The 26,792-nt window shown below is 37.7% G+C and overlaps 1 protein-coding gene across 2 annotated transcripts; it reads right to left on the bottom strand.

The window, feature by feature from the left end:
• Positions 1-984: 984 nt before the first annotated feature.
• TRAK2 (trafficking kinesin protein 2) lies at positions 985-26,735 on the bottom strand. 2 transcript variants are annotated; one of them, XM_042783983.1, is made up of 17 exons: positions 26,642-26,735; positions 19,980-20,298; positions 18,806-19,000; positions 13,968-14,021; positions 13,120-13,190; positions 12,339-12,455; positions 10,903-11,112; positions 8,962-9,040; positions 7,082-7,212; positions 6,833-6,907; positions 6,057-6,194; positions 5,040-5,119; positions 4,132-4,335; positions 3,699-3,997; positions 3,078-3,356; positions 2,776-2,875; positions 985-2,183 (listed from the first exon to the last, which is right to left on the bottom strand). In XM_042783983.1, exons 2-17 carry the CDS (start codon positions 20,014-20,016, stop codon positions 1,496-1,498), a joined length of 2,757 nt encoding a protein of 918 aa, XP_042639917.1. In that variant the 5' UTR covers positions 20,017-20,298; positions 26,642-26,735; the 3' UTR covers positions 985-1,495. The 2 variants fall into 2 exon arrangements, with proteins under 2 accessions (XP_042639917.1, XP_042639918.1); XM_042783984.1 differs by lacking the exon at positions 13,968-14,021.
• Positions 26,736-26,792: the final 57 nt, after the last annotated feature.

The raw sequence follows: 26,792 nt of genomic DNA, 5'->3' as shown, positions 1-26,792 counted from the left end.
ATTTTTAAGATGTTGATAGGTACAGTGAAAAATTACACAGAGATTAAGAACCTGTTTCCATTCAGGTCACTAGCAAAGACCCATTCCTCTGAGGAATTTGGGGCAAACTTTTTTCTTCTTTAAGTTACACTATACATCTGTTGTAGATTATTCAGTTATGACTAGAACCCTGGACAGGAAGGAATCCAAAAAGCAGCAGAGGCAGTAATCTGCCGATCACCACTCAGAAATCAGATTTCTAAAACTGACTTCTGAGACAGGAAGTCTGCCTTAGCTTTGTTCAGAATCACATTCAGAACCACTTTCCATCATCAAAACACATGATTTTAATGCAGACAAAACCAATTTATGTTAATTAAAAATGCTTCAAAGAGCACTAGCTTTCATCTTCCTGTTTCTGAATATAGACTGGTAAATTTTGCTCTTAATATTTAAACAGAATCCTGCCTAAAAGCAGAAATAAGTGAATGAAAGGCATGGGTTTTACTGCAGAAATCTGAAATACACAGAATGGCCACCTGTCAAGAGAAGAGTCAGCTTACTGAATTTCTGACACTTGTCTTGAAGAAAATGCTCTCTGCTTCTGTAAAATAAAAAGAAACCCTGAATCAAGTACCTAGGTTTTATCTCCTTTTGCAACACTGAGACGGGCCTGAGATTTTTTTTTTGTATGTGCAAAAATACCTTGATTTAAAAAGATGCACAGCACACTTTAGAAAGATTTCTTAGCCTGAAGTTTTCACCCTAATACATACTTTCCTGCTTCTTAATTCTTAGTCATTGCACCTTCCTCTCTGTGTTTCAGAAGCTCTGGAAATAAATTAACTTCTGTTAATACTTCACTAGCACAATTGCACTCTTTCAAATTATTAATCCCCACCACTAGTTTCTATGTTTGTAAACAGAAGTATTGTTTTCTTACATAGAATTAAAGGTTCTCTCCTGCTTCTCAAAGTGGGGAGGAGTTCAAAAGAGTAGTTTCTGAAATGGAAAATACAATAATAAAAAAAAAAAAAAAAAAAAAATCCAAGTTTTCATATTTACTTGCTACAGAGAGGAACCTGGATCAATAATGCTGGTCAGACTTATTTTAATATTATATTTAAATGATACAGCCTGACTGCTAACAGCTAGGAAAATACTATGGTTATATGGTAGAAAAAATAGAACAGCACCTGCAAGGCAGTTCTCCACATACAGTTTAAAATGTTAAAATACTGAGAATGTCTATAGTGATACTTTGTTTTTGCTTAAGACAGATTCTGAAGGGCATCTCAAAACTAAGCTTTGGTTTATTCTTTCTTATTTTCCACAAAAGCCTTATTCCTCAAAGCCAAGCAACATTCTTTATCTCCTTGATCCCAACACTTCTCTCTCCCACATCTTTAACATGCACATGCCTTCTCCAACTCTTCTGCAACACATCTAACAATGCCTGTACTGGATGTTTATCCCTCATGTATTATTCACTTCTATGCCACAAATCAGTAACTTTTCAGACCAGTAAGTCCTCCTTGAGGATATCCATTTTCGATGACTGTGTGCAAACTGGAGCTCCCAATGCTCCAATCATGGCTGGAAGACTCTGGTTTCTTCTCAGTCCTGCCATTAAGTTGCTACCTGCATTTAAAAACACAGCAGAGTCCTGCCTCTGCAAACTAACCTCTGGACCCTGATTCTTCCTGTGGTCCTGTGTCTCAGGGGGCTTGATCACCCTGGCAATACCCAGCCTCTTCAGTCTGTCCACGAGGTTCATTTTCAGCTGGCCTACATCTGGAGCATTATGCGAGGGCTTCAGGCCATACATTTCTTGCAAGAATGTTTCTGCTGGTCGAGAAGCCAGGAAATTTTCTGAGTGATGCACTCGAGGCTCAAATGGGGGAGGGGAAGGACAAGGTGAACGTGAGGGAGAATTTGGTGGAGTAGAAGGAATGGGAAGAGTTCGAGGGAGCTGCAGCAAAGGCAATTTTTCTAATACAGGACTATCGTAAACCTTGGCAGAGATGCCACGTTCTTGCAAAAGTTTAGCCAGACTGCTTGTGCTGCTGAAGGTAGTAGTTGGATCTCTTCTGTTGGTGACGAATTCTCCAATACTAAGCCTGTAAGACACGGCTGGAGTACTCACTACTTGGTTTCCCATACTGCTGCCAGTATTTCCAAGTGAAAATGTGGCACTCATGGAGCTGAAATAAAACAAAAATGAAAGAGAGAAGATGCACACAGTTAGACATATTTATACCTGCTCTGCTCTATATCTATCTTTTAGTATACAGACGGCTCAAGAGAAAGTAAACTATTGCTATTAGCTGTGACAGTTTCAGCTTTAGTAGATTCAGAATTGCTGTTCCGAGAAGCATTTAGAAGAGACTTTTTAGTGTAAGTATCAACGAATTTCCCTTCTCTGGTCACTTATACTATATTAGATAGAATATCAACACAGATATCCAGTAATAACTTAGTTTAAAAAAAATGATGACACAATCAGAAAAAAGAAATTACAGTAGTTTGTTTTTTGTTTTTTACAATAGGTATACAAGACATTTGCTATTTAGGAATATAAATTTAGTTCCTTAAGAGTTACCCTACCCTGTTTTTATTCTCACTCTAGAGAATTTGAAGTTTTCCCCCTTTAAAATTACAACTGTTTGTATGAGTAACATCCTATGTGTTGCCTAACTGCCCTGGTATTTTTTGAAACCGATCCATGTATCAGAAGCTAGAAAGCAACTGATCAATTCTATGCAGCAACATTCAGGATGTCAGCAGTCATCATACCTGGGAGTAACTTGAGTGACATCAGATGGGTGAAGGATCCTACAGGTAGTAAAGGTAAACGTGGAATTTGTGGAAGACAGACACTTCCCTGGATTCGAGGCTGCAACATGAGGAATTTACATCCATTGAGGTAAAAATAAAGACAGGTAAAGACTAATCAAAGCAAAGCTTAAGACAGTGTTATTATCACTGCTAATTCTTTTGTTTAAGTAAAGAGCAAAGACACCATTGTTGCAAGGTCAAATACTTTCCATTGAGAAAAAAACACTGCAAGAGGAAAAAACACTAACAATGCATCTTACCAGTGAGTGGTACTGCTGCTGAAGTAATAGGTGGCAGGAAAATCCCTGCCACTGGCTTTGCCACTGTACATTTCTTTTCCTCCTGGAAGGACTGTTGCACTTGAAATGTTATACCTTCTTCACCTTCTTCCTCCTCATCCTCCTCCAAGTCAGAGATGTGGTACACAGTATCATCAGACAGAGGGGTAAAACCTTTTGTAACAACACCTGGTCTTGGGTCAAGAATGGTGCCTAGGTTGGGTCGAGCAAGCTGCTGCCAGTGAAAAAGGGTCTGAGATCCTGGTGTGACAAAAGAAAAGTGTCTTAAAGAGCTGCTATCTACTACTGTATTGAGTTACAAGACTTCATGATCAAAACAACTGCAGCCACCTGGTGCCAACACTGTGAGACACATGACACACTTGGATGGCAATGTCAAGAAAAAGCCTAACACTTAGCACTATGTAAGAAAGCCAAGTAGAAAGTGATACTGCTGAGCTATTTGGCACATAACATACCAAATACTACTACTTCCTCTCACTGCATATCGTACCTAGCTATACACACACAGACAATGATTTAGTTGGCAAATTAATGTAAAATCCTTTCCTGCTGATAAGAGAATGAAGATCATCCTCTTACCTTCAATGGGTTTGACAATTTGCAATTTTTCTGGTAGGAGGGCACGAAGATTACTAGAGCTGGCAGACAGATCAGTCGATTCTGAGTTTGTACCCAGGGAAAAAGAGCTCTCTGTTGGTGTACTACAGCCACTAGCTCCTTCCTTCTGCTCAGCCAGCAAATGCATTTTTCGCTCCCATTCTTCCTCAAAGAACTGCTTCTCACTCAGGTAGTTCTGACGACGAAGGGAGAGCCTGTGCAGAGCTGTGACTAAGTCCTTATCTCCAGAGGTTCCTGGCTGGCCAGGATTTTGAGTGTCTCTGTGAGAAACATCAAATAATAATAGATATCAAGACCACTAAATTAACTATTTCTCTCTTACACAGCAGAGTTCCATTCTGGATTTTGTTCTGAATCAGTTCAGTTTAGAAAAATAACAGGATGTGTTCCCTACTTCAAATCCTTCTCAGAGCTGCTCCTCTTGGTCATCTGTGTGGGGCTCTCCAACCGATGTACACCAGACTGAAAGGGCTTTGCTGTCATAACAGCACTTGACCGATTAGATCCAGGGATTGGCAATGGGGCAGGAAAGGAAGAGGAGCGGCCACGAGTGACATTAGCAACCTTGACAGTGTCAAATACTCGTTTCTGTTGACCCCTGCAGAAACGATAAGCCAACAAATGTGGTTTTCAGAAGCATTTTGAAAAAGATATAATACAGAAAAAGCTCCAAACAAAAGACTTTAAAAACTCTGAAAAGCCCTGACTAAAAAGATTTAAGCCCAGAAAAACAGTATTGCCTAAGACACTCACGTTTTCAGTACGACTCCATTAAGTTACCACTTACTTCGAACTGAAAAACCTGAACCTCTATTGAGAACCACTTGAGAACATTCAGGAGCATTCATTTGATTTGATTTATATATACTTTCAAAAGCCTGTATTTAATTTATTACTTCTTGTTCAGAAGTAAGAGATCCAGGAACAGATCTTCAGGACTTTGGAAATGGTTATCAGTCTTTCAGCTATAATTTAATTTGCCTGAGAATTTTTCTGTAAGAATTAAAAGGGATAAAACTAATGCAGTGCATCAGAGATTTTGCATCAAAAATCTCAAAAATTAAAGAATGAAATAACATCCTTTTAGCAAATTCTCAACTTGGTCATAGAATCAAATAAGAACAGTGGGTTTCCAAGTTGAAGAGATTACCAAATACACAAAGCTTTTTTTATTAATTTATGTAGAAAGCTTATTATAGAGGAAACATTCACATTTATAGATTTCCAGAAATCAGTTTCACCTTACTTAATACAAGCATATGGAAAAATATCAAAATAGCACATATACATATGAAAACATACTTTTGCTTGGAGAGAACAGATTCATCACCCTGACTCAATTCCTTTCGCATTGTCCCTTCAATTTCTGCTGCAAGGGAATCCTAGAGAAAAATGGAAACCAGAAGAGTTGACAAATTAGATTAAAGTCTTCCTCCTAACAATTTTAGCAGAAAACATCTCTAAAAAAAACCACTCAAAGGATCTTCATTTGTTTCCCCAGTGTCAGTATGTTTTGGACAAACCCTTAGGTCTTTGAGGGAAGGGCAAAGGGGGGAGTTTTGCACCATAACTACTCCTATGTATAACCAGTATGGGTTCAGTTTTCATTGTCAAGATCTTCTTTTTCTTGGTACTTTTTACACTTGTTTCTTAAGTTAAGCTACAATTGTAATAGCACTTCTTACAAGATCAAACATCTATGTGAGAGATTCTGTATATACCAACCAAAACCTGACCAATTCCCAGCACAGCTCAAATTTTTGAGAGTACAGTAATCAGAACATACCTGACATTCATAAGAGGAGGAAAATGCATGCCTTTAACCCTTTTCTATTTGTTTAATAATCTCTGGCTATTAGTCTAAGCTCATGCATTTCTGATGATGCTTAAAGATAAAAAGACATCAAATTACATCACACACTACATAAAGGACAAAAAATACTCACTGAACTCTTGAAAAGATGCTTTGTTTCTTAAAGAAACACTGTCAAGTTATGAAATTCACATCAACATTGAACAATATACTAGTACAACTGAGCACTGGCTGTGGAACATGCCAATTCTCTTATTTAGCAGAAAAGGCATAAGGAAAAATAATTTTAATATCACAATGTGTCAAGTGAATGGTTAGTTTCCCAATAAAAAAATTCTCAAAAGTGTACACAGTAAAGATCTGAAAAACCATTAGATCAGCTCCTTTCCCTACTACAAAGTAGTCCCTGCTGCAGCTCCCGTAATGGCTGTTTTGCTCATATAGTTGTATGCTGCTACAGGCTGTATGTGCCACTAAGTGTATACCACGCTAGCGGTATTTATTACCACAGGAAATGCTCCACATGACTGGCGGTGGCAGAGGCAAGCAACAGAGCTGGCCCTGCTGCGCAGCAACTTCACTTCTTCTTGTGATTCGTGCAACATCCCTAGACACTCAGCATTCCGATCCTGCAACTCATGTAGCTGAAAGAGAAGAGAGGCCATCACATGATACCAGTAAGCTTCAATGAAAAGACAGAATGAAACTAATTTAACTCCTACAGAAACCTATATTGACTGATTCAACACTGTAATATTTTTCCAACTGCACAGCACATGACAACAGCTGGAATGGACAATGGACAGCATAGTCCTGCAATGATTCTAGTGATGAAGCATGAAGTCCAAATTAAGATTCGAAAGAGTAAAAAGTATGACAAAATCCAAAGGAAAACACATCAAACAACTCTGCAAATATAGTAACTGCTGATGCCAAAGAAGCAAAAAAGAGAACTTCCTTAAAATCTACTAAGCTACAGTATTGGTGATATAATTAGTAATATTCAAACTAAAACACTCTTTCTCATAACTACTAATAATAGTAAGACCCCCTTACTTGGATCACCTTCTTTACCTTTCATACTCCTGTCAACTACTACAATACTTGTGTAGACTTAAACAAAAATAATTATTCTTTTCCTTCAATCATATCACTCCAACCACACTGAAAAATTAAAAGCCCTACATAATTAAAAAGCAGTAGTTCCCATTCTTAGTTTTCTTTCTCTTGTATTCTATCCCAAACATTTATCTAAACGTATACACATAGAAGTCTTAAGTACCTCTGCTGTCAGTTGTCTCTGAGCATCTTTAGAAGCTTGTAAGTGAAGTTTCAGCTCCTCCTTTTCAATCACATGCTGCAAGCACAAAAAGGAGCTCATCATTTTCTCAGACAACTTTTCTGAGAGTTGATCCTCTGCCACACTTTCCCAAAACAACCACTCGCTTGCAGTGTTTTACCTGCTGTAAGCACCAGTGTTCACATGCGCACACACACACATGTGCACACAAACACACACATGTACACTTACTTCTTTGAGTTTATGTTGAAGATCAACAATCTGAGACAAGAGGGATGAGATTTCTTCCTGGTAGCGAACCAACTCCTCACTCTTCTCTGACAACTCCTCTGTTATTCTGGAAATTTGAGCATTTGTTTGCCCTATGAAACATAAAAGGAGCTTAGTAGAGAGCTTTTCCCAAGAAATGACAAAAAAAAAAAATAAAAAAAAAAAAATCAAACCAAACCCAAAACCCAGAAACGATCAGTGAAAGTCACCAACAATCTGCAAAACGACTAACACTCTTAGGGAATCAATTCATAGTACGTAAGAGTAGGTGCCTTAGAACATCCATAAGGAAAATAAAAACAGTGGGGAGGAGAAGGAGAAAGTTCAAATGTAGATGTAACATACTAAGAGCTAAATATGCAGAACCTGAAATACGTATCACAGGTATGTGACATGACCATAATAAAATCCAAAGGTAAGCTGCTATAAACAATTTCAAATGACATACTGGTTCATGACCAAGGCTAGACTTGGAATATGCTGAAGAAATCAGGCTCTGAATTGATCTTGTTATTAACTACAACTCTCTGTGAACAAAGGCATTTTGTCAGATCTTGTCTGACAGAATATCTGACACCTACTCAGCTCTTGACTCTGGTCACTATCTATTCCCCAAAGACCCACTTACACAATTTCCAGTTTGTTTTTTTCTTTGAGCAAGCACTTCATCAAGTGAGATGACAAAGCATCTCAAAGAGCTGAAATACTTTTATGCAGTTAATATTGCTTGCAGACTTGCCCTGAAAGCATAGCAAAGTCATAATAAAGTTTGATCAAACGCATAAAGGTCACACTGCAAATTTAGTGGTTATTGTACCGCACAGGTTTACTGCAGAACAAGGTCCTGCCCATGGGCCTGTAGACATTTAAGCTCACAATCAGATATCTTTTTCCTGAAGACACAAATTTTAAAGCTGTAGACTAGACATCCTTTGAAAGAAGATCATTTCTGTGAGTCTAAATTACCTAGCATGCCTACATGTGCTATAAAATTGGACAAAACAGAACTCGCATACATTCTCATTGAAGTAAAACAGGAAAGCTCATATGAAATAACTTCTATTTGCAAAGGATATATATGTTCTCTGAGGGAGCAGAGTAAATTAACAACCATACTATCAATTCATAGTATTTTATGGTCATCTGGAACAAGAAAAATCAAGCAGCAACCCAGCTGCTAGTTAAAATATAAGCTTAACGTTATTATGCACAAAGGAAGTCGCACACATCAAATGACTACGGATAAAAAAACTGTACCACCAGGTTACACAATCACCACACAAAACCAAGGATTGTTTCTTACTGTTTCAGAATACTTACATGCATCTGTGTAAGAATAGCTGCAATTCTTTGCAAATAAGTTGTCCCCAGAGGAAGTATGGACAACTGTTCTACACAAGATAAAACACTTGCCAATTTAAATGCTTTGGTTCATAACATGTATTTTAAAAATAAACCAATGTGTTCATAAATATATAGAATGAACATTTAAGAGTATATCCACTGATACATTTCAATGTCATGTGTGCTGAATATTCTATACAAGAAGTGTATTTTGTTGATTTTCCCGTGTCTGTAGGCTTCAGTTTAAGAAGACTCTGAACATTAGATTTTGTGTTCATTTTCTCTTTCTAAACACAGTACACATACCTGAAGTTGAATGCCAGAGTGAAACCTGACAAAATACAGAAACAATTTTGCATTTGGGTAAAGAGCAAGACTTGAATAATTGGCATGAATTACTGAAGCTCATTTTTGGATTCACAGATAGCTAAGAAGGTGTAGGCACTACGTATTTCAAATCCCATTTTGCCATTGCAAGATACAGCCTGGATACTCACGGAGCTCTTTGACACAGTCATTGACCAGCTGCTGTTCCTTCTCTTCATATGTAATGGTTTCTGTCTTCAGATGGCAAGCCTTCAAGAAAATTATTGGTATTCCAATTTCCGTTTATCGATATATATATTAATGTTGTTAATTTTTATTTTGGAAATTCTTGCACCTGAGGAATCTCCTCTCTTACCTATCTTTTTTTTTAATTTCTATGCATCTGGTCATACTTTCTAGCCATTTTCCACCATAATCTGTTTCCCTGAATTGTATAGGTCTTTTGAGTGAAAGATCAGACACATGAACAAAACTTGATCTTTCTCATGCTTCTAATAAAAAATTGTTGCAAAAATATGTGATTTGGTCGGGAAAGTAAACCAACACAGTTATCAGAAGTAAGCAATTGGATTTGCTTCAAAACTTCTTAAGGCAGAGAGACCTTGAAAACTGAATGATGTTAGCGACATCTTTTATGGCCCTAAAAAGCACTCAGTAGAACAGCTTTTCTCCATATTCTGCAATTAGTCTATTTAGACTGTAAATTTTCTGTGCCAGAGACTGAGTATCACAAATGGTCTTAACAGCATCAAGCAGACTAGATTCCCACATCCATTTCAACAGTGAGGATGATAATATTAAATTTTGCACAATCAAGTCTTCTATATTCAGGATGGTTTGCCAGTAAGAGACTGGCCATAAAACTTAGCAAATGGGTTTAACAATTATCCAAGCAAGAAGTACAGCTACACAAGTGCAAACAAACACACTTCTTTACATAATGCTGTCATGTGAAAATTAAAAAAAAAAAAAAAAAAAAGCAGCAAATACAGGCTCAATGTGATGGAGGATATTTCAAATCAGTGAAGGTTATGTTATACCACAGAATGACAGCAGTCTCTTTTCACCTCCATTTCTTCCACACTGCATTAGACTAAATTCATCCCTGGTGTGTAAAGTTTTATAATCATATACAGGGTTAGGGGCATAATAGAAGCAGTCTGATCTTCTCCTCCAGCACTACTAAACTATCCATTTGGTCTTACGGAATTTTAGGAAGGTTGTGCATCTCAGGCTGAATAGTTCGGAGATAATGAAGGGAAAAGTATATTTTGTTCACATTAAAGGAATCTAGTCTCTGTTGTAACAAGTTTGTATTGGGAAAGGTTCACAAAAAAAGCCAAAACCAAACCAAGAAAACCACACACACCAAAGAAAAAAACAGCACCTTCCTTACAAACACCCCCCTTTTCTTAAAAACAACAAAACCCCCCACTTTTAAACAATTTTAAATTTGACAAGTTCCACTCTCCACTTCTGAAGAAGAGATACTGCATTTGTAGATTCTGATCCTTGCAAACCTTTTCTGTTGGTTCCATGACTTTTACGGCCATCTATTTTGTGTGGCCATTTAGCCTCTATCCTTGCAATGGTGCAGTGCCTGTATTCACATTTTATACCAATTAGATACAGACCAATTAAAATACAGAGACTAATCACATAGTCAAAACTAACTGTGTCTTTAAAAGAATTTGAGTAGAAACTCACTAACCCATAATATTGAATATAGGCTGACAAAAATGTAATGTCAATGCAACTGAATTCCCAAGATACTACTACTCATCACAGTCAGATTTATATCAGAACAGGTCACACAGACTTGAGGGCCTGATGGGTCCAAGTATTTTGCTGAGTGCTTACATACGTTCCCACATTCTTTCACATACCATAAAGGCATTGAGGAAGGACTACTAGAGGACTCTGGAGATAATGAGTAGTAATGAATGAAACAGAAGGATGTGGTGGGTGGAGGGAAAGTGTTTGGGTATGATTTAAATACTGTGATACAAAATAGTCATATACTTCAAAAGAAACCCAAATGCTGGATTTTTAAACCATCCTGATTTATTTCATATCCAGCATATGTGGTACACAGTGTAAGTTGGACATACCTTTGATCGGAGTGCAAGGTTCTCTTCTTCCAGCTCCCTGAGTTTATCTTGCAAGACATCCAGCTGCAACAGATCATGTGATATATTGAAAGATTCATTGAAACGAAGTGGTGTGGAACAGCTGGAATCTGTTTCACTCTCCTCGGAAGCAATCGAAACAATACGAAGCAGGTCATCTTTCTTTGACAGTTCGTGCTGCAGCTGGTTAACCTATGACAAAAGGAGATCACCAGCTTGTAAATTATATTTTAGCTGTACAATACTACAGTGCATTACTTATACAGCCTCTTGGAATATCACTGCTCCAGTCTAAAATGAGATTAAAAAATAGCTTGCAGGTCACAATCAATTTATATTTGCACACAAGATTCAGGCTCTATTTTACAGAAAGTTCACAAAATAATAATTTTAACACTTTAAGGGAGACTGAAAATTCAAGATAATGTAAGAATGGACTACTTTAGCAGTTTACTTCAAAATAATTTTCCAGTGGCTTTGATATACGTTTACATTTTAACATATTAACTATCATTTTGATTATGGCCATTTTTCTGAATTATAACTTCCTGGAGAAAAGGACTGATAGACATCTACTCATATGTGTAGACTGCTCCCCCTCAATATATACATTAAATGAACTGCAGGACAAATAAAAACAAGACGAGACAGATGTCACTCAGATCAATTCTATTTTGCATATTTACATGTTTATATGAATACCTATGTTTGTGCTGTCCTACAGTTAATTATGAGTATGTATTTATTACTGTTCTATACAAGCAGCTGAATCCATTTCACTGTAACTTAGACTACATCAGTTGACCTTAGGGTTAAAAAACTTGGGATACTTCATAGGTTGTCAACCATTTAATTATTTTCTAAAGAACAACAACAAAGACAGTATTAGATCAAGAATCTGTGCTTAAAGAAACATATGGAGTAAAGAGCTTCAGCAGAATTCAGTTTTCAATACTTTTTTTTTTTTTTTTTTTTTTTTTTTTAATATGAGCACCCCATTAAGCCAGCTCATTTTCTGGCTGTTTCTTCTCCTGTGAAGTTCTTATGTAGCAGGTCATATCGGATATCAACTACTATTCTGACTTAGATTATTAGATTTTTAGTTTAATGGCAGGATATTAGAATGATGGTCAAAAAAACACTTTGAAAATGCAATCCTGCTGTAGATATAATAATAGTTAACATTCTCATAATTGCTCAGTAATTACAACATGCAGTCTTCAGAGTCAATTCTTGGACCAAGAAAGCTGACTGAACTATGACAATTAGGAGAATGTCTTCTAAGCATACTTCTGTAGTTTTAGGGCAGCAATCACCTGCTTTCACAATAAAATAATATACTTGTATTACTCCTCTTCCTGCCCTCACAAAAATTTAAAAAGAAGGAAAAAAAAAAAAAGACGGAAAATATCACTCACTCGATCTAGAGTTTGTCCTAACTGTTCTTCTAGTGCTTCATTCTGTTCTGTCAACAGGTGGTTTCGCTTAAGGAGGGCTTGTCCAATTCGAGCTGCCAGTTCCAGGTCCCGATCTTTCTGCTCACAAAATGAGAACAAATGTTTACTTTTGATCAGATACAGTATTTAAATTCAGAGTAGTTTTAGATTTTCCTAGCTATTGCTTACTGCCTCACCACTCTTAGATCCCCCCCTTCATTCTCAAATGATTCAACGTTAGAACAATCATTAATGCTTCATCATTTGGACCCAGAACACATTCATAACTGTGTTTCTTGATGTAGCACATTCTCTTCCACAGTCAGCTGCAGTAACAGAGGGAGGGGAAAGCACCAAACCCGAGGGCAGTGTTGGTTTTTGGGCTGAGTACTGGAGTGGTTATATGGGCTCTGTTGAGTCATACAGAGCCACATATACTTAGGCCTCTGGTCTTTCAAGTGACACTTTCTCCAGAACAGACTTCTTAACTTGAATAGTGACAAAAGGGTAGAAACCAAGGAGCAACAGGAAAGTAGAAGAAAGACATTTCTTTCTTACACCTCACTGGCTCCTTGGATGCCCACAGTTTTGCTAAAATTTGTTTCTGAGATGGTACAACTCAATCGGCAGCTTCTTTTTACCCATGAGTTGGATAAGCAGCTCCCGAAGATAACCGAACCAAAATTTCCAGGAGCTGAATAAAACCCTTCCTCAAATACATGTCCTCAAATATATTAACATAGCATTACAGAGATGAGCATACCTCAGCTAACAGACGTTTGACCATGTCAGCATCAGTGCAGGTTTTCTGCTCCACACTATCTGTGCCAAGAACTGAGAAGAGAAAGACATACTTAATGAAGTAGCTCAAGTACAAGAACACTGCTGGAAAGGGAGACAGCTAAAACGCAGGTGATGTTGTTTACATACGATATAGTACTTAGTTGATTAAACTGGTGGAGGCTATGAAAATGCATCTTAGCTTCAGAAATATGGAACAGTACTCATTTGGGAGACTGATACAATGAGGTATTTAGCATTTACAGCTTTCAGCACTATTACCTAAAACTTGAGGTGCTCACGCATCCTCACATTTAGAAAAACAAGAAAAATATCTTAAGTTAAACTTTTTGAACACAGCCAAGCTATTAAATCATCCAGCCTGCTCAGGAGAGAGGGAGGAGTATACTGGAGCATATCCAAATATAGCTGAACACACCTGCAGACTTTACCCTTGAAACAAAATTCCCGTTAGTGTGTGTGAGAGCTACACACAGGAAGTACGGAGAACTGAGACTAGTCATGAAAATGTATTTAAGTGGTTGATGATCTTTAAAACAGTTAACAAGAAATGGGATAATGTATGCTGCAATTAAGAAGGTGCAGTAAATCCTATCTTACTGATTGAGTGAAGTTTGAAGAGTTTGTAAAACTATTAAACAACTGAGAACAAGAACGGTTTGAAAATCATGACTGAGTCAAGAATAAGCAAACCATGAAGAATTTGCAACAACTCTGAACAAAACACAGTGCTAAAACACAAAGCACTGGTCTGCTCTACTTCTTGTCCTGAGAAACAGAAGATGTTAGTAAAGAAGAAATCTTAATTACCTGGTGCAAATTTGTGAGATCCAGCCAAGGAGGAGGAAGGAAGTTCAATAAGAGCTAGAGTGACAGAAAACGAAAGATGCAGGGGGAAAAAAAAAAAACAAAACAACAAAACAAAGAGGAGAAAGATTTAAAATATAAGGCAATAGGTGACTTATTTGCATGGATGCATCACCACCAAAAAATAACTGCATGTGTAAGCATAATTTTTACAATATTAAAACTGTCTTGAAATTTAAAAAAAAAAAAAAAAATTGATTCCCTTCAGGCACAGAATCATACATCTCACTTGCAGGTGATGGATATTTGTGCTTGTTCAAGTTCAACAGAAATTTTCTGGTTTTGCTTTATGGCATCAGGATCATGAAAGTAAAGAAGGTAGCAACAAAAATTTAACAAATATATAAATATCTGCTTCAAATTAAGGTCTAAGTTAACCCGTTTTGAAACTAAACCCATCATCACTGCATTTCAAAATGAGATTACTATGAATTTGGTCTAAATCTATTTCTGAAGATTTCCTTGACTCTTCTACCTTGTTTAAATATGATTCATACTCTGAATACACAGTGGTATTGATTCTCAGCTTTCTTCTTTGTTTGTTCTTGTTGGGGACTGCACACTTAGTGAAGTGCCAAGCTGAAGTGCACACTACCTTTATTTACATATGTTATATAAGCTATGTATGTCCTTTCCATACATAATGTCCATGATTAACCTAATTAAAACATAACACTAAGGCTATGAGAGGAACAAAAACAAGTTGCAATTTAGTATAGAAAGAAACTTTCTTGCAGTTTTGAAATACAGGAGATCAGAAAGAACAATACAGAAGAAAAAGGTATACTGAACTGTTTATCTAATAGCGTAACAGAAAAATAAACTAACAAATCAAACACTTTTTATCAAGCAGATCAGTAGGCATAAAAACCCAGCACATGTTGTTCAAGTATTCAGGAGCTTTAAACTTACAGCAGTACCATTTAGTAATTGTATTTCTTTCTAAAAGTAGAAACTCTTAAAGTACCTATCTATCGGTAACATAACATGCATTTAGAAGGTCAGTTTTATTGTTGCTGATATTCATTGCCGAGAAGGGACATCCAAACTCCAACTCATCATTTGGAAAATTCACTGCATATACATAAATAAGTTTCAGCCATTACAGACAGATTATTATAGCCAGCTCTCACCTTAATAAAGATTTACACTGGTTACATACAAGGTTACTCAGGCAGGCAGGTTCCTAAATCAAAATCAAATGTGTTTATTCTGATAAATGAAATCACAGAACTAACAGCTTTGAAACTTGGCTCTATACAACTCTTGTTTATTTTCGCACAATATAGGATCAAAATTATAGATTGTCATAATTCTCTCTTGTGAACATGCATATGTGCAATCTCACCTCACTCACCTTGACAAGTGAAAGCTGCAAGCAACTCTTCGCTTTGATTAATATTCTTGTTATGTTGTGCCATGTCCCTTTGTTCACACATACAAAAGTAGTTCTAAAGACAGATGTTTTGTAATTCAGGGCTTCTTATGCTACCACGGTTGAAGCAGAAAATATTCTTCCACCTCACCAAAAACACTGCCAGTGGGAACTCAACTGGTCATTGGATAAACCTAAATAGGCAGCAGCAGCCATAAAAAGAGGAGGAGCTCAAGTGCAATAACTGTTGTGCTGTTTGGTTTTGTTTGTTTGTTTGTTTGTTTTGGGGGGGTGTTGTTGTTGTTTGTTTGTTTGTTGTTGTTGTCATTGTTGTTGTTGGTTTTAGTTTTTGGTTGGTTGATTGTTTTTTTTTTTTTTTACCTTGGATGTCAACTACAAATTCACTCAAACCAGGAGTTTAGCATCCTCTTTAGGAAAAAATTATAAAAATGTTTCTGTACATATATAGGGAGGGGAAGATATGTTATGCTTTGAGAGCATGATTGTCACATTTATTCCCAATTTCAGTCAACAGAAAGGAAGATACAAATTTCACCTAACTAGCTGTTCAGCAATGATTATAAATAATTAGATCTTGATTTTTATCTGTATATCTCTGTGACCTTTCCAGTATCTTCCTGTAAGTTACTAGGCTCAAAAAAGCTAATATGATGACTACTACATTACATACTGTATTTACCTTGAGTTTATATGACTCGGCAGTTACCACAGTATTCTTAAATGATGAAATTAAATTAGTTTTGCATGTTATGCCTAATAGTTACTTTTAACTTACTGTCAATCATTGTTACAGCTCATTTCTGAGAATGTCAAGAAAACATCTATGGCAATTGTTCAAAAAACTCTCACAAGCAGTATACTATTTTCACAGTACACTTTTAATAGTTAAAAAGAACTTCTCCGTGGCTGCAAGAGGAAGACACCATTTTTTGTAGTACCTTGACAGCCAAATAATACACGACTGCCTTCATCAAAACATTGCTGATGAAAACCTCTCCCTCTCACTGAGGTTTGGAAATGCAGGCTCACATGGACTGAAGGTCATTCTCTCACAGCCCTGTACTGCATCACACTGAAACTGCAGGTGTTGACTGGAGAGCTTCAGCAGAGCCACGTTTGATGTAAAGTTCCTTCCAGCGCTGACAGACTCTGATCCCACCTCTTCATTATTAAAAATTAGAGGCAAGTACACACCCTACTGACTCCACAACTGCTTCTAATGAACTACAAAAGTGTTCACTCAACTAAAAAATCATTTATGCTTGCAATATTATTATCAGAAACAGACCAAGCAATAAACATTAAGCGGCTTTCCAAACACTTTCTGTAGTTAAAGAGTTCCAAGCCTGCAAATTTAACTGATAACAAGATTGTCTTAAATTGTCACGTACTGCATTCTTAGGAGGTAATATTTTACTTTTAACTACTAATTTACTATAGACTCTGGATGGAGGCTTAAAGCACCACCACCAACAAAAAAAACCCTTTCAGAGGTGGCATGGACAAGGAAGAAGTAATCATTACAGATTGTGTATCAATACCAAGGTTGTAAATAAATACCAGGTTCACCCTCCCAAGTGGTTTGTTCCAATAGTTCTAATAAATGGAGGAAACAGGACTTCCCCATTTCTCTAAAGTGATTACAATGCATTCTCCTCTTTTCACATGAAAACACTTGAAACTACAGGCAAGTAAGTGTTCAATTCTTTTGGCAGCCTTCCATACATTTGATTTTTAACATATTAACGGCTCCTTCATATCATCAGACACTGTCCATTTTCTTCCTTACAACCTGCTAGGTTTAATGATAAGTTACTTAGTATTTTCAAAACTGGAAGGCAGTGATCAACACTGATCTAGTACCCATCTACCCAGCATTCACACCATTTCTATCTTCAGAAGAAACCATTAACAGCATTTCAGTAGCAACACTGACAGAAAACATCAGAGAAGAATTCAACAAAAAAACAACAGCATCATTAACATTCCTGAAAACACAGCTGCTTCATACTCCATACCTCCTGTATTACATCAAATCTAGTGCAATTCTAGTTTTCTGCTCCTTTTTTCACTGTCACATGTTCCGACCCTTATTTCTATGTGTAATCTAATGATCAGGCAGCCATAGGACTATCTAGGTGTCCTGGGTTGAGTGAGTGGTGGAGTTTTTTGGTGGCAGGGGAGGGGGCTATCGGGGCAGCCCCCTGTGAGAAGCTTCTCGAAGCTCCCCCAGCTCCAAGTCAGCTCCACTTCTGTTTGGGAAATTGAGCCAATCAGCTGCGCCTCTGCGATAACGTATTTAAGAAGGGACGTGGTGACGGGCAGTGGGACTTGTGAGGAGGAGTTGCTGCAGCTGCGTGAACACCAAGGTCAGTGGAGGAACGGAGGAAGAAAGGAGGGGGGAGGTGTGCCGGAGCAGAGACCCCCCTGTATCCTGTGGTGAGACGGCAGGGCGGCCCCCCCTGCCACCCATGAAGACCTATGGTGGAGCAGACATTGATTTATGGCCTGTTGCTCCTGCTTGCATGATCAAGGTTCTGTGCCCGAAGAAGGCTGGGGTCTCATGGGAAAAGGTAGCCCCGCTGCTGTGATTCAGTGCTGGGAGGATTGCAGCATGCGGGGGAGTCCCACGCCGGAGCAGCTCGGGAAGGGCTGCAGCCGTGGGAGGGAATCCAGTCGGAGGAAGTTAGTGACCCATGACGGAGCAGTGTGGGGAACGCTGCGGCCCATGGGAGGAATTCAAGTCAGAGAAAGTTTGTGGAGGACTGTCTCCTGTGAGAGGGGGACCACGATGGAGCAGGAGGAACAAGTTTTGGACACTCCCCTCACTGAAGATGAAGGAAGTGGCAGTGCTGACTGCACCCCCCATTCCCTGCCCCTGCGCCACTGGGGGAGGAGGTAGAGATATCGGGAGCAGAGCTGAGCCCAGGAAGAAGGGAGGGGTGGGGGGAAGGTGTTCTCAAGATGTGGCAATGCTTCTCACTGTCCTACTCTGTTATGTGTTGTTAGTGTCTGTAATAAATGTATGTTCTTTTTTTTTCTTCCCCTAACGAGTCTGCCTTTTGCTCATGATCATAAAAGGGGGATTTTCCCCTATCCCAGTCCTATCTTGAACCCCAAGCCTGGCTCTCTGTCCCTTCTCATTGCCGGAGGGGAAGGGAGAGAGAGCTGCTGCATTGTGGTTGGCTGCCAACCAGGCCTAAACCACAACACTAGGTCAGCCCTTAGAATTGCAGTGCTGAAGCACAAGCACTTCCCCTGAACTCAGCTTTTTCTTCCACCTGTCCAAAATTTTCCAGGTTTGAACACTTCATATTATTGATATTTACAGTTTTCTCTTCAATAAAGGAAAAAACCCCAAACTCCTAGGACCAGATATACTCACTCATGTAACGGAAGGGCTCCTCATCATGAACTGGAGAAGTGATTTCAGGAAGATGGCCATGGCAGGCAGAGGACTGAATCCAATCTTGATTTTCATAGAGATACAGAGAGTCCACTCGTAACTTGTAATCTGGCAACTGTTCTTCTAGCATGCTCACCAACTCTACCTCAGGAAGGTCCTCACTGGAGCAGACATCTGAAAGTGAGTAAATGCCAGTAATAGCACATTATTATTAAATATGACATACTTGATATTGCTACAGTAGTATATATTCTATATAGTATAAAATACCTTATAACTCTTCAGTAGATTTGAAAATATTTATTCTGTACTAGACAAATTACCAGAATACTTATTGAATCAACACTTAATTTACATTGTAATATTTGTAAGTTCCTCATCGCCAGCTGACTCCACAACTCCTGAGAAGCTGGTCTAGCCATGATTCCCTCCAAATTCTTGAATATGATTTATGTAACGAGTTTCAATTTCTGTCTCTGTTCCTATACACCGAACTAAAACACAGACTTTTTTAGCGGCTGTTGATTTTGTAAGGTTTCATTGGCTTTAGCGTATTTACACTTCCTTCTTCTGAAGGAAATTCACATTTTTCTTGTTCTTCTGTTATATCCTTTCATTTGGTAATAAACATAGACGTACATAATCTTAAAGTAACTACAAAAACCAACTGAATACTGCCTTAAAAATCAGGGAACAAATATAAAATTCCATTATCGTCCATATGAAATCACGGTCCGAGAAACATGATACTCAAAACCCTGGAAAGTTTAGCTCTTCCTGTGTCATGTTCCCCCCTAATCTCTCCACAATTACTGCAAAAAAAAAAAAGAAATACTAAGTTGCTAAAATACTGCATATCAAAGGTATTCGATGATCATCTTTGCAACATTTCCACTAAAGATTAAGACTATTTTCAATATTTTTCAACAGAAAAAAATGCCAATTTTGATTACTGACACTGAGAATTTTATAAACAGCATTTTACAATGGAAACTGATTTTTACAAGCTAGTTAGCAGGACCCTCCATTTTTGTTCATTTGCAATATCAGATAAGCAATACAAAGAATATGAAACTTAAAGTTGTCTTCAGGTTGGTGGTCCATAACATGTTAGTTACATTCAGGATTTATAACAGTTAATTCTTCATCTTACCAGAGATGCTCTCCAAGCCCTTGTGATCAAAATTCATGAGTCCTTTCTTCACAGTTCACTTCTTTGGAAATAGCATTCTGCAGTCAGATTGTGCACCCTCCCTTTATTGCTTTGGTAGAAAGATGGCTTCGGTTTAGATAAAGAGTGATGGCCATCAAGACAGTAACAAATCTGGCATCAACTCACTTCTGTAGACTGGTTCATACTCAAGATCTACTGCCATTTTAGGACATGCTTATTCCATCTGGGCTACTACTCATCAGTAGAAGTATCTATAGGATATTTCATTGAAGCTTCATGAGCTTCTCAGCTCAGCCATCTAGAAATAAAACAAAGAGAATGCCAAAGTTTAACAGATGTCACTCTTTCAAACGAGACAGATGAATTAATGTGACTTTGTCTCTTTCAGTCTGAATTTCCTCACTGTACTATCATTTAACTAAAAAAAAAAAAAAGTTAACAAACATTTTAATCCCCAGCTTACACATTACATGTTAAATGTAGCATTAAAAATGTCTTTTCCTGCAGACATAACATCCCATCTTCAGGATCAACTTTGTCAAATACCTATTTGTCTATACCATTCCTCCTCTCCCATATATTATATTTAGTGTATGACAGGTTCATTCACTGAAATGAGACATTTTCCTTTTACTCTAAAGGGCAGCATCTCCAACTAAACAGAAATTTTCTTCAGGCTACCACATTTATTTAAAGAGATGGGTTGTAAAGGTAGGATTTCAAAACCGTCATTCTTGGCATTTTGATTGTTAAAAAAAAGTTTTATAGGACTGTTTGTTTTAATCTCTTCCTCTTTAGAAGTCTGTTAATTAAAAATTGGATCTATCGTGAATTTACTTTGTGGACATGACAAAATTTGTGTTTCTTCTTCAGCAGGGATTCACTTAAACCAGAAATTAAACTACCATGACTAATTGAGATAACCTATCAGAACAGTTTAATAAAGTAGTAATTCTGCTGTTCCCCTGCCAGGATTGATCTTCCATGTAAAATACAAGACTAGTCCTAGATGACAGAAAAATATAAACTGAAAAAGAACAGAAGTCTAATTTTCTTTCCTTCTACATTCAGTAAACACAAAATTCTATTGAAATCTTACATTACTTTCACATTTTCTCTTAAACGTTTCCCTAAAATCTCCCATCACCAAGCACAACAATCACAGGTTTGTCTCGCTGTCTGTAGCAACCTCTCATTTGACAAGATCAAACTGGAAAGTGCATGAGCTTTTTAATGAAAGCCTAGAGGCTGCCAGCTCATCTGCTTGTAGACTTTGGCAGAAGATCAAAAAAGAACTTTCTTCCATTAAGGTCAGGTCATACTTGTGAGCAGTATCTTCTTGCTTTGTCATTTATTTTTTTATATAGGCACATTATTTATCAGTTTTAATTATTATCCATATTAGACATTTAATAAAAATACTAAGACTGAGATTTCAGAAACATTTACTATTTGAATGTATAGCTGCTTCTAACACTAGTTCGTGATTTTTTGCAAGAGGCTGTTTTTTAAATGAATTGCTGCAAAGCATTAACTACACACTCCTCTCCCTAAAACAACTCAATACAGCAGAAGATGACACTTAAGAAAACCACTGCAGACCTACACAGCCAAGATGATTCTATCTTGCAATAATAAAAAAATAAAAAAAAAAAAAAAAATCACAGTAGAGAGAGAGAAAACTCAGCTGCATAGGACAATTTCTTCACAACTCCGAATAAATCTTTTTTCTTTGAGTTTTAATAAAGTAAAAATTAATGCTGCTTCCTCTCAATACTGGATTCAATCTCCCTTCTAAGTAGTGCAAAGCAGGAACACTATTTGTTCTGGGTCAATCTCAGTTCAACCGAAGAGGGGGGGGAAAAAAAGATAAAAATAAGTCATTTGGCTCAAAGTTTTCTAGAGCATCAGGCCAACATCAAGCTATTGAATTGAATGGGCAACCTCATTTGTAAAGCCTTTGAGAAGTCTGCTAGATAAGCAAACACCATAAAAGTTAATGCTCACATTTCCAATGCTTCTCATAGCTTTAGCTTAGTGTGCCATGGGGCAACTTCTCTGCAAATTCAACCAGCTAACACACTTTGCTGTACCACCCTGAAAGTGACTCCATTACCCTTTTACTCTGCAGCTATCAAACTACTTCCTAAGTGCAGATTCCTTCTGCAAGTTACAATTATATTGAAATACATTTGGATAAAACCCATAACGCTTACAACATGCCTTTAAAATACATGACCGTGCTATAAAAGATGGTCTAGAAATTAAAATTGTTAAATCATGCTGAAAGACATGTCCAAAACAGAAGTCAGAAAACTTTCTCAGGTACCATTTTTAATATTTACTTATAAAGGTTATTTCCACTGTCAATTTACTATATTAATTCCCCACAGATATACCTCTTCTCAGTTCTGTCCCCCTACTCCCTCATAAGCCAATTTCCCATTGATGACTGAATCTTTTACAAATAGGTTAACTGAGCAGGGGGAAAAACAATGAGAATTCAAATATTGGGGAATGGCCTATATGCAGGAGTGGTGCTCTCAGAAGGCTTTCTTCAAGAAAGACTCAAGAGAAATGGATGTATCAGACAACATTTTATACACATACATATACATCTATCAACCTGTGCATTTCTGTGCTCTCTAAATTAAATTTTACTCCATGGTATGTGTTTGACATTTCAACTATCATATGGCTTGTAACATAAGCTATCTGTAAATCTAAAACCAGGAGTACCCATAGCACGCTTAAGAAAAAGACATCTTGTAGAAGTGAGAACTAGTCCTAGGTGACTCTGGCATCTGCCCCACAGAATCCAAGTTGCTCTGAGGTTTGCTAGATAATCTGTGCATGGCAAATGGAAAAGAAACTCAAAAAGAAAGGCAATTCTGGAGCCCATTCATACAAGTAAGTATTTTAAACAGCGTGGAAGGCTATCACTTATGACCCAAGCAACAGTCATCTTATTCACCAGTGTTATAACAAGACCTGACAAAACACCCAATGAAAACTGAAAAATTAAAGCATAGCCAACAAAAAAATAAGAAGGGCTGGAAAACATGTTAAAAGCATTACAAGAAATATACATAATTTGTCTACTGAATGGTAAGATACCATAGTAAACAGGTTAAAAAAAGAAAAACTAAAATAATAGGAACCACATATTCCATTAAAACACTGACATTTCAGTGCATGATTTGATCTTAGTAACAAAGAGACAAAAATGAGTTCTCCTAACCACATGGCAGGACACTTAATTAATTTTTCCTTTAATGAGTCAGAAGATCTCAGCCAAAATTAATTTGCAAAAGCAATATTGAATAAAGCCTTAGAAAAGTTGAAATAGCTATAAAATATTAAAACATGCTGTCTTCTTTTTGTAACTACTCTTTTGAACAATTCAAGATAGATGCAAAAAGATAGTTGTGACATCTTATTTCAGAATGTAATTCTGAAGACATTCTACCACTAGAGAACTGTAATTAAAATTTTAATTATCAGGAAGGTGCGAGGAGTTACTTTTACAATTGAAAACTGTAGACAAATGTATGTGTTAATTTGTGCATAAAAAGTTAAAAACATATCCAAAATATTGGCATGTATTTTGACAACATCCAAACTCAAACATAAATATCCTGTTAACCTTGCTGTTTTCTGTTTGTTGAGAGCAGTTGACTCCTCACAAGCACTTGGAAAAACTAAACTAGATCTGCTCTTCTCTACAGTTACAGGATGCAAGACATTCTACCACAACTACCACAAACAAAATGTCAACAACAAAGAAGATTCTAACTTGATTAAGAGAGAAGGCAACATACATTTTCCAAAAGGAATCAAACTGAATGAGTCAATTATTCTGGGATGTCAAATTTTACTGCTATGTAAATATGCAATTAAAAAAAAAAAAAAGTATCAGGTCATTAACACAGTCCTTTTTTAATTACTAAAATTGGAATGATGTCAAGCCAGCTAATAACAATAAGCGTATTTTGCATTTCAAGGTTAATGAAACAGTTCTGTTCTTATAGCAAACATGACCGCACTGAATTGCTGCCAAAACATTCCTGGGACTAGTGCTCAGAGGCAGAGGCCAAATCCTTCAACTATATAGTATGAGATGAAGGACAAAGGACTATATACTGAAAAACAAATCTATGTTAACATGAACTTTGTCTATCACACTTGCAGTGCACCTAACACCTGTTATTTTCAGCCATTACTATCCCTACAGAAACCTACTTACTGCTTGTGTTTTTCTCATGTAAGGGGAAAAAAAAAAAAATCATTTGAAAGACTATGGCAACACAATCCTAATAACAAGTGTAATAATCATAAGCAAACCTGCAACAGATATTCAACCATAAATAATATGGCATAAGAAAGGAACTCTAAGAAAACAAAACTAAACATTCCCCCTACCTCCTGGATTGTTTTTAATTTGGGGTGGGGATAAGTGCTCAGAGCACAAGCTGTAGAAAACCCCTTACAAGATGATGAATATCAAAGGGGTCATGAAGCTGGCCATGACTGTTCCCTCATTTTTTTTTATCCAGTTACACCAAGCCAAACTTACTTTTTCACCTCATCAGTCATTTGTAATTCTTTGTAAGTGGCAAAACTACCCGTTAAGTACATTTATATATGCTTTATGTATATGTATACCTGTATAGTGTTAAATACCACTGTTTGATCGTAAGATTTTTTTAAGTCCTACGTGCTTGGAGGTTGTCTTCATCACCCTCAACACACAGTGTAAAAATAGCATACGCTTAATAGAAGTCTAACTTAATCTGAATCTATGAATGCTACCTATGTGAACTACCCATATCAAGTTTTATTAATTACTAATTATTTTCCATAAATGCACAATAATAACATTACTACACGTATCCATTATTTCTTGCAGGTTTTCTTCTTTCAGAAGAAAAAAGTCTAACTGCAAGAAATAATGGATATACGTAGTAATGTTATGATCACAGGGGTACCAATCTCTTACTGTCATGAATCCAGTATCTGTTGGTTAGAGAGTACAGAAATGTGATACATGCTCTTGAGGCAAGTGCTGTAATAATACTTCATTATAAAAGTTGTTAGAGGCTTCTTTTAAGACTGAAGTGTGTTCTCTATAAAGTGTACTTGAAGTGAACCCAGATAGTGTTTAAGTTAACTGAAATCACTAACGCTTACAGTTGGTGCATAGTTAAATTCACCCAAGGAAGTGGTTTAGGTTTCTTAATATATACCCCAGTCAGTGCTCAGCATTTTAACAGTTACAATTCTGTATTTATTAGAATAAACCAGACTGATCTGTATGACTCAGTCACCAAAGTATCACTAGCAATCTAACTAGATAAAAGGATGTCATCTCTTTTGTAACCATCTATGTGAAAATGCTATTTTTGTGTCTTCTTGGAAAAGTACTCAATGAATCACATTTACACTTCCTGAAAGACAACCCTCCTACTTCACAATATTCATCCCAGCAAGCCCTTTGTTAGATGCAAACCACCATCAGAAAGGTCTGTTATTTTCCGACATTCTATTCTTTAAGTCATAATTTCAGATGCTCAAAACAGAAATTGGATAAATTGACACAGTTCTAATAGGTGACATCATCACTAGAGGGTTGACAAATTTCAGGTACTGGAAATTAACTATTTTTTTTTCATTTTAGCCTCAGTATTACAAGTCTAATTAAAAAGTCTACCCATTTTTACTCAGAAATACATCTCTTGAAAGATAACAAGTATCTGAAAGCAATCCTAAAACTGACTGTTGCCTTACAATGTCGTGTGAAAAGTTATTTACTCGTAATTATTTGCATGTCTCTCAGAATCAGTCAACAGTAACTCTGAAACATAACCAAAAAATAAGCATGTATGCAACAGCCTACAGTTGAAGACTGCATTAAAACCAACCAAATACATTAAAACAACCAAAAAAGAAAAAACAAACAAAAAAAAAACAAGGATGCAAATCCACGTAGCACTTTTTCACTAGGATGGTTGACAGAATTACAGACATTTACTGAAAGAGACTCTTACTGCAGCTGATCAGAATGTAACAATGTGATTAAAAAGCTGACAGTAGCCATAATCTCCTTGCCCTCAAATCCACACATAAACAGGACAACAACTAAAATGTCACCAAGCTTCGCCTTCTCAGAGCAGTGACATAAACCTCCCAGGAGAGGCCCCACACAACTACGGGCACTTACAGCGCGGGAAGGAGCTCCCGAGCACGCTGAAGGTCAGAGCAGCCACAGCCACCCTTCCCAGCCCGAGCCTACCGTCTCCCTGCAACCTAAGCCCAATATTGAACGGATAAAGCTCAGCGTAACGTCTGTCTACGTTAACACCACGAAAACAGTTCTGCCGGCTGCAACACAAGCAAGGGAGAGGGATTCTTTGCTCGCCCGCCCCGCCCCGGTGGGTACGCCACACGGGACGACACCGCCCGCCCGGCCCAGGGCGCTGCCTCAGCCCCGGGGCCCCAGGGGTGCCGCGGCTGAGCGGGAGGCGGCCCCAGTGGAGGGGAAAGGGAGAACGCGGCCCTGACGGGGTAACGCGGGGGGGCAGCTCGCTATAATTGCCCCTGAGGCGACAGAGCCACCCCGAATGGCGCCGAGCGCCTCTTACCCGCCCCGCGCTTCCTCCGGCGCTCCTCCTCCTCCACGCCGCCGCCGCCCGAGGCCGAAGGGGGGACAGCCCCGCTTGTCATAACGCGGCGACTGAGGAAGGACACCGGTGGCTTCCGCCCGGCTCCCGCCCCAGAACTACAGCCCCCGGC

Source organism: Tyto alba, unplaced genomic scaffold (genome assembly GCF_018691265.1).
Source record: "Tyto alba isolate M040663 unplaced genomic scaffold, T.alba_DEE_v4.0 Super-Scaffold_7, whole genome shotgun sequence".
Taxonomy (NCBI): domain Eukaryota; kingdom Metazoa; phylum Chordata; class Aves; order Strigiformes; family Tytonidae; genus Tyto; species Tyto alba.
This window is presented reverse-complemented; position numbering and strand designations above follow the sequence as displayed.